This window comes from Protopterus annectens, chromosome 6.part0, assembly GCF_019279795.1.
Source record: "Protopterus annectens isolate FY-2018-M chromosome 6.part0, PAN1.0, whole genome shotgun sequence".
Classification (NCBI taxonomy): Eukaryota; Metazoa; Chordata; order Ceratodontiformes; family Protopteridae; genus Protopterus; species Protopterus annectens.
In genome coordinates, this window is record NC_056737.1 from 412,188,884 (window position 1) to 412,206,043 (window position 17,160).

Consider the following 17,160-nt stretch of genomic DNA (forward strand, 5'->3'; position numbering starts at 1 on the left):
TACTGCTGCCTGGCTAAGTGACTTTCTTAGAGTCACACCATACACAAATGGAGACTGAGAGAATAAAACCTATGACTACAGCTTTAATCTTATCTTCTGTGTGAAACTGCCAGAGAAATATACTGTACACTGTGTGTGTGTGTGTGTGTGTGTGTGTGTGTGTGTGTGTGTGTGTGTGTGTGTGTGTGTGTGTGTGTGTGTTTCTGCCATTTATGGGTGCAGTTCTTTTTGTCAAGAACTGCTTTTGTTGAATGCAGATTTTGCAACACGGTTTGTAAAGGGCAGCATTGATTGTATTATATTATAGTTAACTTGCATACTGTCAACTGCAGCAAAACAGCAGGTGTTTTACTTTAGTAACGGTTGTGTAATCATGGAGTAAATATATTTAAGTTAGGGGCTGTGAGAGCAAAACCCTCTTGTTGGGAGGTGCGAAGTGATGAAACTTATGTTACTAATCATGCCAGTTTTATTTTTTATGGTGGGAGAGTCAGAGTATGTTTGCAGTTGCAAAAGAACAGTATTTTGTTTTCTTTTGCAGTCCATATTATCTTATTAGCACTATGTATTGCATTAGTATTTTGTTAAGTTAGGGGTCGGAGTGATTAAAGAAAAAAACTGTTAGGTTTCCATTTTGTGATCAGATGCTTTTTGCTGTGAGATGTGTGACAGATCATATATACTTTATATCCATTTGATCATACATTTGATGTATGTGTGGTAATATGACTACTTGATATTAAACTATATACTGATACATACATACATATGTATTTATATGGTTACAGTGCTTTTTGTCATTTGTTTAATTTATAACCAGCACAGGTAACCAAAAACTAAGGGTAATGCTACTCAACGCCAGAAGTCTCAACCTCAAAATGCACACACTCGAGGCTCTCCTCAGCATGGAGAAAATTGATGTTTGTGCAGTGATGGAAACCTGGTTCAAGGCACAAGAGAGCACCCCAGCACTGCCAGGTTACAATTCATATCATACCTTCCGGCCTTAGTTACCGGATCGCAGTACAAAGGGCGGAGGTGTATCCATATTCATCAAGGATACCCATATCTCCAGGTTAGTAGTGCAGCATGATGCCCCAGAGATCATCCATGCTCAACTATCAGCAGGCAAAACCACATTTCAAGTAGTAGCCGGTTATAGATCACCCACCATGTCCCAAGATGCTCACTCTGCATTCCTTGAGACATTGGAAAATATAAAGGTCCTACCCAACACCGTAATCTTGGGTGATTTCAACTACCCTGGTATAGACTGGATGAACTACCAATGTTCCAACTCCTATGCTCAGCGATTCATAGAATTTATAAATTCAAATGCCCTTGAACAACTAGTATGATCCCCCACTAGAGGGGACAACATATTGGATTTAATCATCACAAATATGGGTGCCCATTGTACCACACCCATTATCACTCCCTCCTTGGTCAGATCCGACCACAAACTGATAACCCTGGACATCCTCACCCCTCAACCTCCCCCAGTCAAAGAAACCATAGTCAAAAACCTTTCCAATGCAAACTTCAAACTACTTGCATCCGAAGTGGAAAGCTTCACTATTCCCTTGCAGAAGGATAATGATATCCAGGATGCGGAATCCTACACCAAGGCACTCTATATGCATCTTCAGGATTGCATGGACTGTGCTATCCTAAATAAAACCAAGACTCCTTCCTCAAGCAAGAAGAAACCAGTCTGGTGGACCCCAGCCATAAACAAACTTTGCAATAAAAGGAGACTTATACAAAAAAAGGCCAAATCTCAAGTAGAAAAATCATCCCTGATCAGCATTAGTAAGAAATTGAGGGCCCTCATCAAGTCAACTAAAGCTAATTTTGAAAAGAAACTTGCCAAGGATGCCAAGGATAACCATAAGGCCTTCTATGGCTACTTCAAAAACCTAAATGGCAATGCTCAGGTCTGTGCTGAGCTAGTACAAAATGGAACAAAATACACTGACCCTTTTGACATTGCCAACATCTTGGCTAACAGGTTCAGTGCAAATTTCTCCCCCCCCCCCCGCCTCACCACCTACAGGGCCTATTACCATTCCAGGGGATTGTATAAGTCCAATTATTACTGATATGTTGGTTAACAAGGCTCTATCTAAAGCTAAAAACACTGCCTTCATGGGACCAGATGGTATCCCAGGCTGTGTCATACACAAGCTCCAAAAGAATTAACCCTGCATCTTAATACCCTGTTCAGTCTCAGTCTCTCCACAGGATATGTGCCCATAGAATGGCACACAGTAATGGTGGTCCCATTACACAAGGGTGGGGCCACAACTGGCCCTGGGAACTACCGACCAATAAGCCTGACCGGTCTGATCTGTAAGGCTATGGAGCGAATCATTATGGAGTTCATAAATGGAGAGATTGGGAACCTCCAGTCGCTGGACCCCACACAGTTCAGCTTCGTCTAGGGCAGATCATGCCTCCTGAACCTGGTGGATTTCTTTGAGACAGTTACACTAGCTATAGATAAGGGAAAAGAGGTACACACAGCTTACCTTGACCTTGCTAAAGCATTTGACACCATTCCCTATTCAGGTATTATTGATAAGCTCACCAGCCTGGGCATAAACCTTTACATCACAAGATGGATCGCAAACTGGCTCTCAGACAGATCCCAGCAGAATCTATGACCAAATCCAGACCAGTAATGAGCGGTGTGCCTCAGGGCTCTGTCCTGGGGCCCTTCCTGTTTGGCATATACTTCTCAGAAGTACAGGCAAGCACGGAAGGGCTGTGGCTGGCTAAGTTTGCAGACGACTGCAAACTGGGTGCTATAATAGAGTCTCCGGCCAACATGGAGATCCTCCAGAAGGGCCTAAATGAGACTGATGCATGGTGTCAAAACCATGGTCTCAAGCTAAATTCAAAAAAATGCGTAGTAATCCCCTTTGGAAAAAACAGAGTACCCGCAAACTACAACATAGGAGGTAATCCCCTGAAATCTGAAGAAGAAATAAGGGATATAGGGACCCAAGTAGATAGTCAGCTTTCCTTTGATAACCATGTTGCCAAAGTGGTTAGAAAATCCTTCTATGTGACCCATCTGATCACGAAAGGGTTCGCATCAAGATCTAAGGATGTAATGGTGCCCCTCTACTCTTCCCACATCAGACCAATTATTGAGTACAATGCACCAATTGGAATGTACCTGGCTAGACATCTCCAGCAGCTGGAGAGACCACAGAGGTACCTAACCAAGAGGATTACTGGCCTCAAACAGTTGCTCTATACAGCACGATTGAAAAAGCTAAGACTGCTCTCTGTTGCATACCGCCTTCTCAGAGGCGATCTCTGTCTAACGTACAGAGCCATGTCCAACCCAGAATTGTTTAACATGCTCCATCTTAACAAAACCAAATCTACTCGAGCTACACGCTCTAGGGATATAAACCTCAACACAACAATGAATAGAACATGCTAGAGGGATAGATTCCCTTCGCAGAGACTTCCCTTACTATGGAACAGGGTCCCGATCTACATAAGACAGAGCCCCTCACTATCACTCTTCAAGAGGAACCTTGATGAGTGGATGGGTAAGAGAAAGTTCACACCGGGGATAACACCAACAGCACTACTAGATAGGGGCCAACGGTACCAGCTGCTGGTACAAGGGTCTAGGGAACTACTAAAGGGGCGGTGAATACCGCACAACGTGGCTGGGCTAATATATGCCTTCAGGCAGATAGCCCAGTACCAACCTATGAACCTATTTGCAGTGGATATAAGAGCTACTGTCAGTTATAGCATAATACATGGTTGCATTTGTGAGACTGCGGATTTAGTGTGTGTGTATGTGTGTGTGTGTGTGTGTGTGTGTGTGTGTGTGTGTGTGTGTGTGTGTGTGTGTGTGTGTTTGTGTGTGTGTGTGTGTGTGTGCGTGTGTGCATATATATATATCTAAGGGGCATGTGGCAGAGCCCCCATATAAGGGGTATAGGAGCAGACTCCAACCCCCCCAACATAAACAGTATAATTCAGTATTGTACACTTGCAATGAAAATGTATAAAAAAAAAATTCTTATTTAGAAGAGTGCCAACAGGAGATACTATAAATTTAGAAAACCTGTGAAATACACTGTGTTTGCCTGTATACCAGCACTGTACTATGCCATTAGGAGCAAAATATGTTTTTTAGACCTAGGCATATGGAGCATATAGTTGCTTTCTTTCATTTTTTGGATGACATATTTATATTGTGGAAAGGTCCAAAGGAACATCTTGAAGAATTTTAGGTTCAATAACTGAATTTTTACAGTTCACATCCAAACATTCATTGGAGAGTATTAGTTATTTGGACATAACCATTGGTAACATAGATTGAGACATGCATTTTGCTCAAAACTCTTTAGGAAGTCTATCTTCTCCAACAATTTTTTACATTTTAATAGTAACAGTCCTATGTTTCAGTGAAGGGTCTTGGTCAATGGATAAATGGTCAAAATATCCAGGTTAAAAACTGATGATGAGCAGTTTCTTATAGAAATATAAAATTTGGTGACCATGTCCCTGGAGAAGGGGTACCCATACCACTTGTTAGAACAGCTTAAAATTGAGGTAATACAAAAAAGAAATGGTAGGATATTTGGATGCCTGTTAGACACTGACTCATAACCAATGGACCTAGAGCCACTAAAGCTGCAGCTTCTGACAACTGCAAATTGAGTATAGCTATCAAATATAGTATCGTCAGTAATCAGATTAAAAACATTTAATGGAGAGCTAGAAGTTCATCAGTTATGAGGATGCTTGCAATAAACTATTTGGTGATAAACTAGTTTTTACACATACATGATAATTTAACTTAAAAGAATGACTAGAATTTGGTTTGCAGAGACCATTATCCAACAAGCTTAGCAGAGGTATGAAAAATGTGGGGCTTGTTCATACTGTAAATACATTTACCAAGGTATTAATTTATCTCTTAAGTTGAGAAATTATGCATTTACAACTAATGAGCACTATGACTGCAACAGTAAGGGGGTGGTAGCTTTCTGTGACTTCTGCCATGCCTATTACGTAGGTAGGACTGAGCGTTCACTCAAGAAGAGAACTTATGAACATTATTACAATATTGGCAAGCAAAACATCAATAATGCACTTTTTTAGCATAAGTTAAAATGTTTTTATATTAGAAAAAGTGTTAGCTAACCAGAGAGGAGGGCCGTGGGAGTTGAGACTTGAGTACAGGGAGTTGATGTAGCAGATTAGATTGAATGCTAGTGTATTTCCAGGGTTGAATGATGCCATCTCTATAAGTAGTGCTCTTAAAATAAGAGCATCAAAATTATAAACATTATTGTTTTTAAGAATTTTATTGATTAAAAATTCTTTCTGTATTGTTAAAATTTTATATGTAATTTTAATTCTTATTTTAAGGTAAGGTGTCCCTTATTTTAATAATTGGTTAATTAATTAATTGAAATTAGGATTTATTTAAATGTGGTAGATCTGCTGTTGATTTAGTTCTGATGAAGTTCAAATCACAAGAAGGATGAAAGTGCTTAACTACTACTAGTAAATTGTTTTTCATTTTCTCCAAGATGCTGAATTTATGTATACTGAATGGTTCAACAAGCATTTTATTCTGTTTGCGATGACTTGGTGATTCCTCGCATTTTACTCATTATACATATGGGACTGTGAGGTTTGCTGTGTTCTTTTGATTATCCTAAAACATTAAATAGGTATAGTTACCCCTGACCACAACATCATTCCTGTCATAATCATGGACCAGCACTTCCCCAGAACTTCTGTAATCAGCCTGATTGAGATGGGTATCCTGACAGTTATGCATTCTAACAATCATCTATTACTCAAGCAGCATAATGAAGTGTGTGACTGATGTACATATATAATATAATATCCTTGGAAGCAAAAATCTCACACATCGTACCTCTCCAAGGCCATCCCTATACACATAATCCATCATATGCTGAGGTCGAAAGATTAACTTGCCTAAATGTCAAAGACCACTAAAGCACAACACAGGCACAAAACCACTTAGCAAGTTAAGCCTAGCTCCTCATATAGCACAAGGAGTTCCAAAGTCACAAATGCTGAGCTTGTAAGGCAGGCTTCAACCCAACCAAACATTCTCATCATAGATTACTCCATTGCAAGACATACAGATGTGTCTCTTACCAGGCTGATTAAGGAAAGAGTGCTTGTCTGGTGCCAGGATCCATCAGATCACATGTGCACTGGTCCTTGAACAACAAGTACCAGTATGACGTTGTCAATAGTTTATGCCAGTATCAGTGTCTTGATGCGTACCTCCCCAGACTATATGAAGAGAGACATGTCAATAGCATGTATGAACCTAGCATTGAACAACATTGTACCTTCTCCAAGGATGATGCCGCAATGTGAGCAAAAAAATGGCTTAGTTTTTAGTGTCATTCAAAGGGGTCCAACATGGGTCAGCCTGGGAGGATATAATTGACATTCCACTCTGCAATTCCAGAAATGGCTTGCATCCCTTCCCTCTTGGGTTTTGATTATTGGCAAACACGTTGTCTACCCCCATAGGGCCTTTTTTAGGCAATGCCAACCTGGTAAATCTACCAACATAACAAAACAAGCAAAGTAAAATATGAAGATGTTATTAATCAATGCTAGGAGCCTAAACAAGCCCTTCTCACCTTGGAGGACATTGAAATCTGTGTAGTGACTAAGATATGGTTTAAAATACTGGAGAGCACTCCAGCTGTACAGGACTATAAAGCCTTTCACACATTTAGACAAGCTACTGTGCAGCAGAGGGATAAAAGGTAGCGGAGTCTCAATCTACATCCAGAATAAACTTACATCAAGGCTGGTAGCATGATGCCCTAGAGTTTCTTCATGTCCAAATAACCATCATAAAGTTCCTATACTGTACTATATATTAGCTATCTGTAGAACTCCCTCTGTGACACAAGAAAGCCTCAATGTCTATCTACAGGAAATAGAATCACTCACTATTAAGCCCAATGCCATTTTCCTAGGTGATCTAAACTGTCCAACTATAGAATGAGAAATCTACACCATCACTAGTGCACAAGCACAGAGATTCCTGGACTTTGTCAATACAAATGCCCTGGAACAATTGGTCAGAGTACCCACTTGGGGGAATAACATATTGGATCTTGCCCTTACTGATATGGGAGCATCTTGCACCATCCCATGCATATCTTCATCACTTGTTATGTCTGACCATATAGCAGTCTCCTTCAAAATAAAATTAAAGCCAGAAATCCCTTCCACACAAGGTACCTTTAGAAATTTCCTTAAAACAAACTACCTACTCCTAAGTGATACATTGGCAAGCTTCAAATCCCCACAAACCCAGTTAACTCGACTAAATGCAGAGACACATACACCACCAGACCATACAAGCATGTAAACAGCTACACTGATGCAACTGTACCCTATAGGACCAATTGCAGTGCAAACCCCAGAAACAAATTCACATGGTGGAACCATAATATCTACAAGCTTTACAATAAAAGGAAAATAATTTTTACCAAAAGTAAGAAGAGTAATCCCCAGAATGTTAGAGCCCTGGTTACTGAAATAAACAAACAATTCAGGAGCTTAATAAAATCCACCAAAGCCAAGTCTGAGGCAAGAATTGCTAACCAAGTCAAAAGCAATCACAAGACATTTTTTAGTTATGTTCGTAATCTCAAAAGCAGAATGCAACAATGTCCTGAGCTGATTATGAATGATGTTACCTACTTTGAGGTTGAAGATATAGTGAACCTACTGGCCAATAAATTTAGCTCTAACTTTACATGTCTCTCCCCTCCATCTGACCCTTAAGATATTCCTGAAAGTGTCTCACCTCCAGCTAGCATATAAGACCAAGTCCTAAAAGTGCTACCAAAAGCTAAAAATACTGTATTTATGGGTCCTGACAATATCCCTGGATAAATATGAAACAGCATGAAGCACAATTTATTCACATCCCCTAACAACATTGTTCAGTCTCAGCCTCTGTACAGGTTTTGTACCAAGCGAATGGAGAACAGCTACAGTCTTTCCCCTGCATAAGGGAGGACCTTCCACAGGCCCAGGCTGTTACAGACCCATAAGTCTGAGCCTCATATGCAAAGCCATATCATGGAACTAATGAATCAGGACATAGGGAACCTACAAACACTGGACCCATCTCAGTTTGGATTCATCAAGGGCAGGTCATGCTTACTTATCCTGGTGGATATTTTTTGTAAAGGTCACCAAAGCAATGGGTGAAGGTAGAATGGTACACACCACATAACTTGACCTGGCCAAATCATTTGACATAATTCTACTCACAAGCATAGTAGAAACGCTGAACAAACTGGGCATAAACCCCTGTGTCATTCATTGGATTGCCACCTAGCTCACAGACTGGATGCAGGAAATCAAAATAGAGGAAGTTACCATCACAAAGACACCAGTCACCAGTGGAGTCCCCCAGGGTTCTGTGCTGGAACGTCTTGTTTTTGTCATCTACTTTTCTGAAGTAAAAGCCAGTACCAAAGGGGTCTGACTGACTAAGTCTGCAGATGACTGCAAGTTAGGAGCAGTCACTGAACCCTCAACTGACATAGCCATCCTGCAGTAGGGTTTGTCCCAAATAAATAATTGGTGCCAAAATCATGGACTGAAACTAAATGCCAAAAAATACATTATTGTAATCTTTGATGAGTCATGTATCCCTGGGAAGTACCACATTAACAGTACATTCCTAAGAGTTGGCCCAGTTGTTTAGGATTTGGGAACTTATGGAGACAGTGGCCCAACTTTTGACCAACATGTGTCCACTGTTGTAAGAAAGTCCTTCCTTATTGTATAGTTTATAAACAAAGGGATTATATCTAGATCTAGGGATGTCATTGTTCCCCTTTATTCAGCCCTCATTAGCCAGCCATTGAATATAATGCTCTCCTTGGCATATATCTGTCCAGATGCATGCAACTATTGTCACACCCACAAAGATATCTTACTAAAAGGATATAAGACCTAAACAATATGCCCTCCATGTACTGGCTCAAAGCCCTGTCACTGTACTCTGTATCCTACAGCTTGCTAACAGGTAACCTGTGTCTGGCATACAAGGCATCCTCCTCCCAATAGTATTGGATTTGCTGCACATCAACAAGTCAAATGGCATCAGAAAGTAATTGGTATAGGGATCTAAACCTCTTCTGCAATACCAACAGAATGATCTGAAAGGACAGGTATATCTCCCAGAAAACACTGCTGCTTTGAAACAGACTCCCAATCCACATAAAACAAAGTTCATCCCTGTCCATATTCAAGCCTAGCTTTGATCTATGAATGGGAAACAGAAAACTTACCCCGGGATACCCCTGTACTTCTAATGGGCATAGGGAGCTCCTAAGTGCTTTATCCCATGCATGGGTCTCCCCAAATTATCTCTGGTATGAAGTTAGTTATTCTAATTAGGGGTAATATATAATTATCAATCATGGGATGGCTAAGGCTAATCTCTAACCAAATGGGATAGGTTAATTTGAGTACAATACTGGAAACTGACTAGGCTTAAACTGGCCCAAAAGGACAGCTAGCCTAATATTTACCTATGAATCCATAAGAATAATTTTAGACTGTCAGCTAAATTAGTAATTCATTTTAATTGGAGTTTTTTTCAGTTACCACTTGTATATTATTATTAATATTGTAACATTCTGAACACATACATTGTCAGGTAATAAAATAATTCAGCTGAAATGCTCATTTTTAATGTTAATGGTTTACTGTTTATAGATATACCCTTTAAATTATGAAGTTGTAAAATGTTAGTGCGTGTCCTAGCAGTTTGTTCTGAAAGTTGAAGTAGTACAAAGTTAATGTCACTGCTGAAATGCGAAGAGCGTGTAATACTGAATTCCTAAAGGCATATTGCTATTAGAGACTGTTTGCTATACATCATGTGACCTCATGAAATAATTTTGACATTTTTTCTGTTTTCTACTCTAATAGCTGCCCTTATCCGTGGCAATCGAAGCAACTGTACTCAGTTTTCCAATAATCTCAACTGGTTAATTAGTAAATTGGACAGACTAGAATCTTCCTCAGGTAATAATAATTATTATTTTGACACTCATTAAATTTTTGCATCAATGTACCAGTGTGTGATATAAAAAAAATCCAGAGTCTAGAAATTGAAACAACATAGCACAAAAGAGCAGTAGCCTTTTTGATTTTCATTGAGTTTATTTGAAGATTTCTATAAAGCATGTACAGAATAAATGTATGGGTGTTCAGACACACATTTTCTATACATGACGAACTAGGCAGAAAATTAATGTTGAGAATATGATGATACCTGTCTGATAGTAGAATGGAATCTTTGTACATATTTGTTATTAACCAGTAGATCCTGCCTTGTCATTTCTGATTGTCTTGACTGTTGGTTATATGCCTCAAGGCAGATCTGAGCTGGCAACACTTTCAGGGCTTCTCCATAGCTTGAGCTCTCCCTTTTCCATAATGCCATAGGTTGACTACACCCAAGCTCTTCTTTGCTGCTCTAACTGGACAAATGCAATTCTACAGCTCTTCTTTTGTGCAGCTTTTTACAGATAAGTGAATGTTTATTGTTACAAAATATTTTATTTCCTTCTTTTCTAGGATTGTACTTCTCAATTTTCTCTAGGTTTTTCTTTTTCCACTAAAACTACCTTAAAATGTTTATCATATTGATCAGTGCCACAGCAGCCTTAGCTATATGGATTATATCCTGTCAAGGATTTAACAGCCAACCACCTTCCAAAGTTTCAGGGCACCCTCCACACTCTCAAACTGTTAGGCAGCATGAGCTGAGCTGTTTAAAAAGACAGGATTGAGTGCCAAGCCCTTCAGAACTTTCCTGTGCTACTCTGTCGGATTTTTAGGATTGAGGGTTGGCATTTTAGAATTGAGGGTTGGCTTGTGCTGTTCATTGCTGGGCAGATAAGTTCCCAGTGGAGAAAAACCTTCTACATTTAAAAATGCATTAATTAATTGTACTTTTCTGGTTAAGAAAGTTATTTTTCTTCTAAGAGTTTGTGTTTTAACAGACTGTCTTGAGACATACATGTACTTTTAAATGGGAGCGCACTTTTTTCCTGTCAATTTAAAAGTTGTTAAAAACAGTATAATCGGGGCTGGCAAAGTATGTTAAAGTACTTTTTACTGTGTTTTTATTGGGAATAAGTGACTTTTTACACTTTTAAATTTGTACTGGCTTCTGCGGCTTTTCCCCCCCAGGAAAAAGGCACCATTTTTGGCTTTACAATGGAAAAAACTACTGATCCTGTGGTCAGCCTCCTTTGAGCCACAAAAAGAAAAAGTTAAGCAAACAACCTTTGCCACCACAGCAGGGTAGCAATCTGCCTCAGTCGCAGGTGGGCAAGTCTGCTGTGGCCAAAGCTAGTTGGACCGTAGGTTAGCCATGTCCTCTGTGGCTGTTGGTATCCCCTTGTGGACAAGAGATCCACTCTTGTCGATCCTAGGAGATGAAAGACTGACATCTTCCCTGTTTAGTCAGAATGTTGTGCCCATCACTGCAGAAGCAGCTACTACCATTAATAACCCTGTTCGCCCACTTTTCTTGAAAAACGAAATGTAAAACTAAACATACTCATGCTCAAATGTCCCTAGACAGGAGTAGTTCATTAGGTCTGGCTTGGGATCTAATTCAGGTTATTGAGCCTTCTTATAAGGTGATTGCTAGTAAAAGAAAAAGGGATTCCTCTTTTCTGAAGAGATTCAAGATTCTAAATCTGGACAGGAAGACGAAGGGTTAGATGCATAGTTTCTTCCTCAGAGTTCTATTTCAGATTCAGTAGAGAGCATGGTGTCTGATTCTCCATGCGAGTGTTTCTGTTTTTCATAGACTATTTTCAGAATGTGCCAGTGTTTTCCCTGGGAAAACACTGAGGTCTTTCAGTCCCTCAGAAAACACTATGAGCTGTTTCAAGTGGAATGTCCAGAACCTTCCCCCAGTCCTCCTGTGCTGTCAGTATTGGAGGGTGTATTTGTCACTGCCTGCACTTTACCTGATAGTCAGCCTGCTGCCCATAGAAAGCAGATGGATTGTATAAAGTTCTTCAGTCTTTTAAGTTGTTATAGTCATCCCAAACCTGATCCAGCACCTATAAGTTTAGTTAATCCTACTGTTGCTAAACATTTAGAAAATTCCAATAATACTCTTTCTGACAAGGATGGTAAAATAATTGATAAGTATCAGGAAAAGTGTATACTTTTGCAACTTTGATTTTCATAATTTTGAATTGTCAGGCTCATATGTTGAAGTTTATCCTGAATAATTGTTTCCTCTTGTGAGGAAACATTTGCTTTAAATGGTTTAGTTTCTTCCATTACACAGGTCACAACTCATTGTTTATAGAATGTGTATGACTGTGTTGATACTTCTTCCAAGGTTATGGCCACTGGTACTGTTTTGAGGAGGTTTACCTGGCTCTGTTCTCAGGACCTCACAGATGATGCAAAAAATGAGATTTTAAAATTTCCTTTGGACAGAGATTTAGTTTCTGATCCCTCTGCTGCAGACATTATCAAAAAAATGTAATGAGAGGGATAAGCTGATACAGGCAGTCTCTTAAGGTTTTTTAGCTCTCTTTTTCCATATATTTTCCAAGGGGTTCTGTATCCCCTTTTCCAGTTATGACAAAAATTAAAATTAAACAGTCTCAGCAGAATTCTGGTAAACAGCTGTTTAAGAAGCAATGGCAAGGATGTTCAAAAAAGAATGAAATAACCCCCCCAAAAAACAAGAACAGTCCAACAAGTCAGTATGACTATTTAAGGGACTCTGTTCCCCCACTCCCACCCTAGCAGTACCTTTTCCCTTCCAGAAGGTCTGAAACTCAACTTTTCTTTTTGGCAACAGAGAGTTTCAGACAAACAGGATCTGAAGATCATGTTTTACGGTTGCAGGTGGTAGTGGGAGGAAATTCCTCCTTCCAAGGCGGCAGTTCCTCATCCACAAGACCAGACTAATCTATCTCCACCTGTCCTGCAGCAGATGTTGTCTTAGGGGCTGATAGAGCCAGGTCCTCCTTCCCAGATTTGGAAAAATTTTATTCAAGGATGTCTGGGAGGGATGGTAAAGAAAGAAAATGCTTGGAGATCAGTTTTCAGTTTTGGATCTTTCTTTCGTAAAAAAGTTTGTAATAGTGCCCCAGTACAATATACTATCATTTCACAACTTATTACCATTCCTCCTCATTTAAGTTTCTTGGTAACACTAAATTTAAATAATGTTTGCCATCATGTCCCTATTCATTCAGACTACAGGTGTTTCTTAAGGTATTGTGTATCTGAATCACATTATCAGCTCTCTGTCTTACCCTTTCAACTGTCCACTGCACCAAGAGTGTTCACAAAGTGTCTTGCATCAGTTATAGCTCATTGCAGGCTACAGAGTATCCACATCTTTCCATATTTTGATGACTTGCTTATCTTTGCAGAGTCCTTTATAAAGTGTCAGGAATCTTTCATTTCGGTGAGAAATCTCTTACATAAGCTGGAATTCAAAAGAATATGTAAAAGTGTTTTTGACTGTTCACTTAGGATTGTGCTCCTGGGGTGTCTGCTAGACACCTCATTTCAAAGAGCTTTTCATTAACAGGAAAAAAATAAATCTATGTCTAGATTTTTTTCTAGGGTTTTCTACTCAGACTTTGGTCACTGTGGGGGAATACTTTACGATTTTTTGTCTCATGACATCTATGATTCTCATGATACCTCTGTCAAGACTCTACATGAGAAAGATACAATGGTATCTGAAGTCTCTTTGGTCCCAGCACCAACACTCATTCTCTTTTCAAATCCCAGTTCTGCAGTTTGTTTGAAAAAAAATTTCATAGAGACAGCAGATTTCCCTAAATCTAGGTCCCCCTCCCCCCACTTCAAAGCAGTCAGTCACCACAGATGCCTCTAACTTAACTTGGGGAGCAGTTTACGAGATAAAAATGAATACTCTTTGGGACACCAAGGACAGACACAAGCACATTAGTTTAAAAGTGATGCTTGCTCTGATCAAGGCACTCAACCCTCTGAATCTTCTTTGGTCCCCTGGACCTCTTCAGGTTGCTCTAGACAATACCACTGTCATGTAGAAACCAGGTCTTATCCCCTTTTAGACTTGCCATATTAGCTTGGATATAGCTTCACAGCACAATCTAACTCTACAGGCATCCTACATCCTGTCATAGCAAAATTATACACCAGATAAGCTGAGCAGGAGAAAAGCAGACCATCAGAAATAGAAATTAGATTAGAGGCTCTTCCAATATTTGATCCATCTGTGGGAAGTTCCTCAAGTATACCTCTTTTCATCCTCTCTAAACAATCAGCTAACAAAATTCTGCTCCCTGACTCCGTAAAAGAAGGCTGGGAAGACAGATGCATTTTCCTTTTCTCTGACAGGAATGTTCCTGTATATTTTGTTCCCTTTCCAGTGATATCCAGAGTACTTCTGAAGATTTGGAAGGAATCCACAAGATTATTGTGATGACTCCCTTCCTTCTAGCCCAGGCAACAGTGGTTCCCTCTTCTTTTGGAAATGCCCAGGGGGGATTACCATGACCTTCATCACAGCATAGAACCACTCACACAAAAGACCAGGTGTGTTTGATACACCCTGAACCCAATTAACTTCAGCTGACTGCCAGGATGATAGGGTCTTGATTACCTTTAAGAACCTGTTTACTGAGGATGTACAGTGGGTATTAATGGAGGCAAGAAAGCATGATACTATAAAATCATATATTAGCAAACTAAAAAGGTTTTCTAGTGGGTGCCAACAACATAACCAGCACACCTTCTGGGCTAGTTGTTCTCTGGTTTTACAATATTTGTGTGAATTACCATTGTATTGCCTTTCTTACTCCTCCATCAAGGTTCATTTATCGGCCATTTCAGCATGTCTGCTAATGGATACTTCATTTTCAATGCATTCTTATGTCAAAATGTTTTTGAAAGAGATTTTGCATAAGAAACCTCCAAGAAAACTGGTGACCCCTCCTTGGGATTTTAATTTTGTGTTATTAGAGAAGCTAACACTTGTTCCATTTCAACCACCTAACCAGGCTGACTTGAGGTTTTTAACATGGAAAACAGTTTTACTGATTGCTCTGACCTCTGCAAGAAGGGTATCTGAGTTGCAAGTTCTTAAGAGCAGTCAATCCTATCTCATTTTCCACAGAGACAGGATTTCTTTGATAACTAATCTTTTTTTATGCCTAAAGTGGTATCCAAGTTTACTTTAAGCCAAATTATCCATCTCACTGTTTTCTTTCCAGAACCTAAAAATGGGAGAGAAAAGATGCTCCATACCTTGGATGCCCACAGACAGCTCAGGTACTATCTAGACAGAAATAAATCTTTTTCAGATCTTTGGATCAATTTCTAATTTCTTGTGAAGATTAGAAGGGACAATCTTTGTCAAAACAGGCTATTTCCAAATGGTTGTCTAATGCTGTTACCTTTTGTTATACTCACCAAAACAAAACTATTCCATGCAGGGTCAAGGCCCACGATCTTGGCTTCACCTATGTTTTTTTGGAAAGGGTTAGATTCTAGAAGTATTCTAGAAGAAGCAACTTGGCCCTTTGTATATAAGGTTACGAAGCATTGCAGGCTTGATTCCTTCTTTTGGTTTAGATCAGGCTTTGCAAGGACTGTTCTCTAAGTCACCTGTACCCTTTTCCTTCTTCCTTCCAAATTTAATAAGCTAGGCTAAACTACTCATATAGCTGAGGCTATTGCAGCAGTGATCAATAAGATGAACATAGTTCAGTTGTCAGACTCTTGCAGCCACCTTCCTACTCCCCTCCTTATGTATCGTGCCCCTCTTTTCACCAATCTCCATCTTGGCCTTCGGTCCAAACTTGAATCCTGCTACCACAAGATCTCCAAATTTGCAACCAATTCCAAAAACTCATCCCACCACTACCACTCCCTCATCACCCTCAACTGGCTTGAACTACCCAACTACCTCAGTTATCTACAACTCACCATTGCCCACAAGCTCATCTTTAAACCTGCCAACTGCCCAGCTCTCGCTACTTCCTTAAAACCTTACATTCCCAACCACTCACTCAGATCCAGAAAACAAAATCTCCTTCAGGTCCACAAACCTGCATGACCTCCTGGCCATCTACTGCTGTCCCACTCCTTAGCAAACAGTGGAACTCTTTCTCCACACACCTACGCAACCTACCTAACCATACAAATTTAAAATCTCAGCTACTCTCTCAACTTTCTTCCAAATTGGAATGCCCTTGCCACACTCCAACTTAAATCCTCCCCCCCTCATTTCACCTTGCACTGACTCATCCAACTACCTCTACTATTACTTCATCCCACCCAAAACAATCCCTCCCCTACCAAAAAATTAAATTTTCTCTCTAATATCTATTGTACTATACTCTCCAATCTTAATTATACTACTACCCTCTCCACGTATAATATTTCCTAACCTACTAATGGCTAGTAGCTATATATTTTGAAATGTTAAACCTACAATTGAGTTTATAACAAAAATATTCACTTTATGTTGTTGTTGTTGTTGTCTTTCGGCTTTTCCCGGTTAGGGGTCGCCACAGCGGAACTATGGTCCGCTATTGATTGGCAGTAGATTTTCACGAATGTCAAGGTGCCAGCTCGACGTTCAACCTTCAACGAAGGCACGCCCATTTACGAATGTGTTTCGAACGCTGACCCAACAGCGGGGAGGACATGCAGACTCCACACAGAAGGCACTCCCCACACTCTGGCCAAGAATCGAACGGGAGAACCTCTTGCTGTGAGGCAACAATGCTACCGCTGCACCACAGCGGAAGTACCCAAAAATATTCACTTTATGTAAATGTTGAAATTTCTGTATTGAATTATGTCTTTTCATTTTTGTAACATTGTGATAAGCCAGTTGCAAATATCATGGAGCTTATTTGTAAATGTTTAATTAGCTGTATGAACTATGTCCTTTTGTAACATGTGAAATGGAAATGAACTTGCAATTATTGTGGAGCTTTTCTCCCTGGGCCTCCACCGAAAACAGTCTCTTCTTGGCCCAGTGGACTTCCCCGGTCATCAAACTTAAATAAATCAATAAATAAAATA

General features: G+C 39.9%; 1 protein-coding gene across 1 annotated transcript in view; it reads left to right on the plus strand.

Moving 5' to 3' along the window:
* The window catches only part of RYR3 (ryanodine receptor 3), a 3,250,282-nt gene that overhangs the window by 1,148,191 nt on the left and 2,084,931 nt on the right, over nucleotides 1-17,160 (plus strand). The window contains exon 15 of the mRNA XM_044074157.1: nucleotides 10,009-10,104. Within this exon, the coding sequence (XP_043930092.1) occupies nucleotides 10,009-10,104 (96 nt within the window). The remainder of the gene's footprint in view (nucleotides 1-10,008; nucleotides 10,105-17,160) is intronic.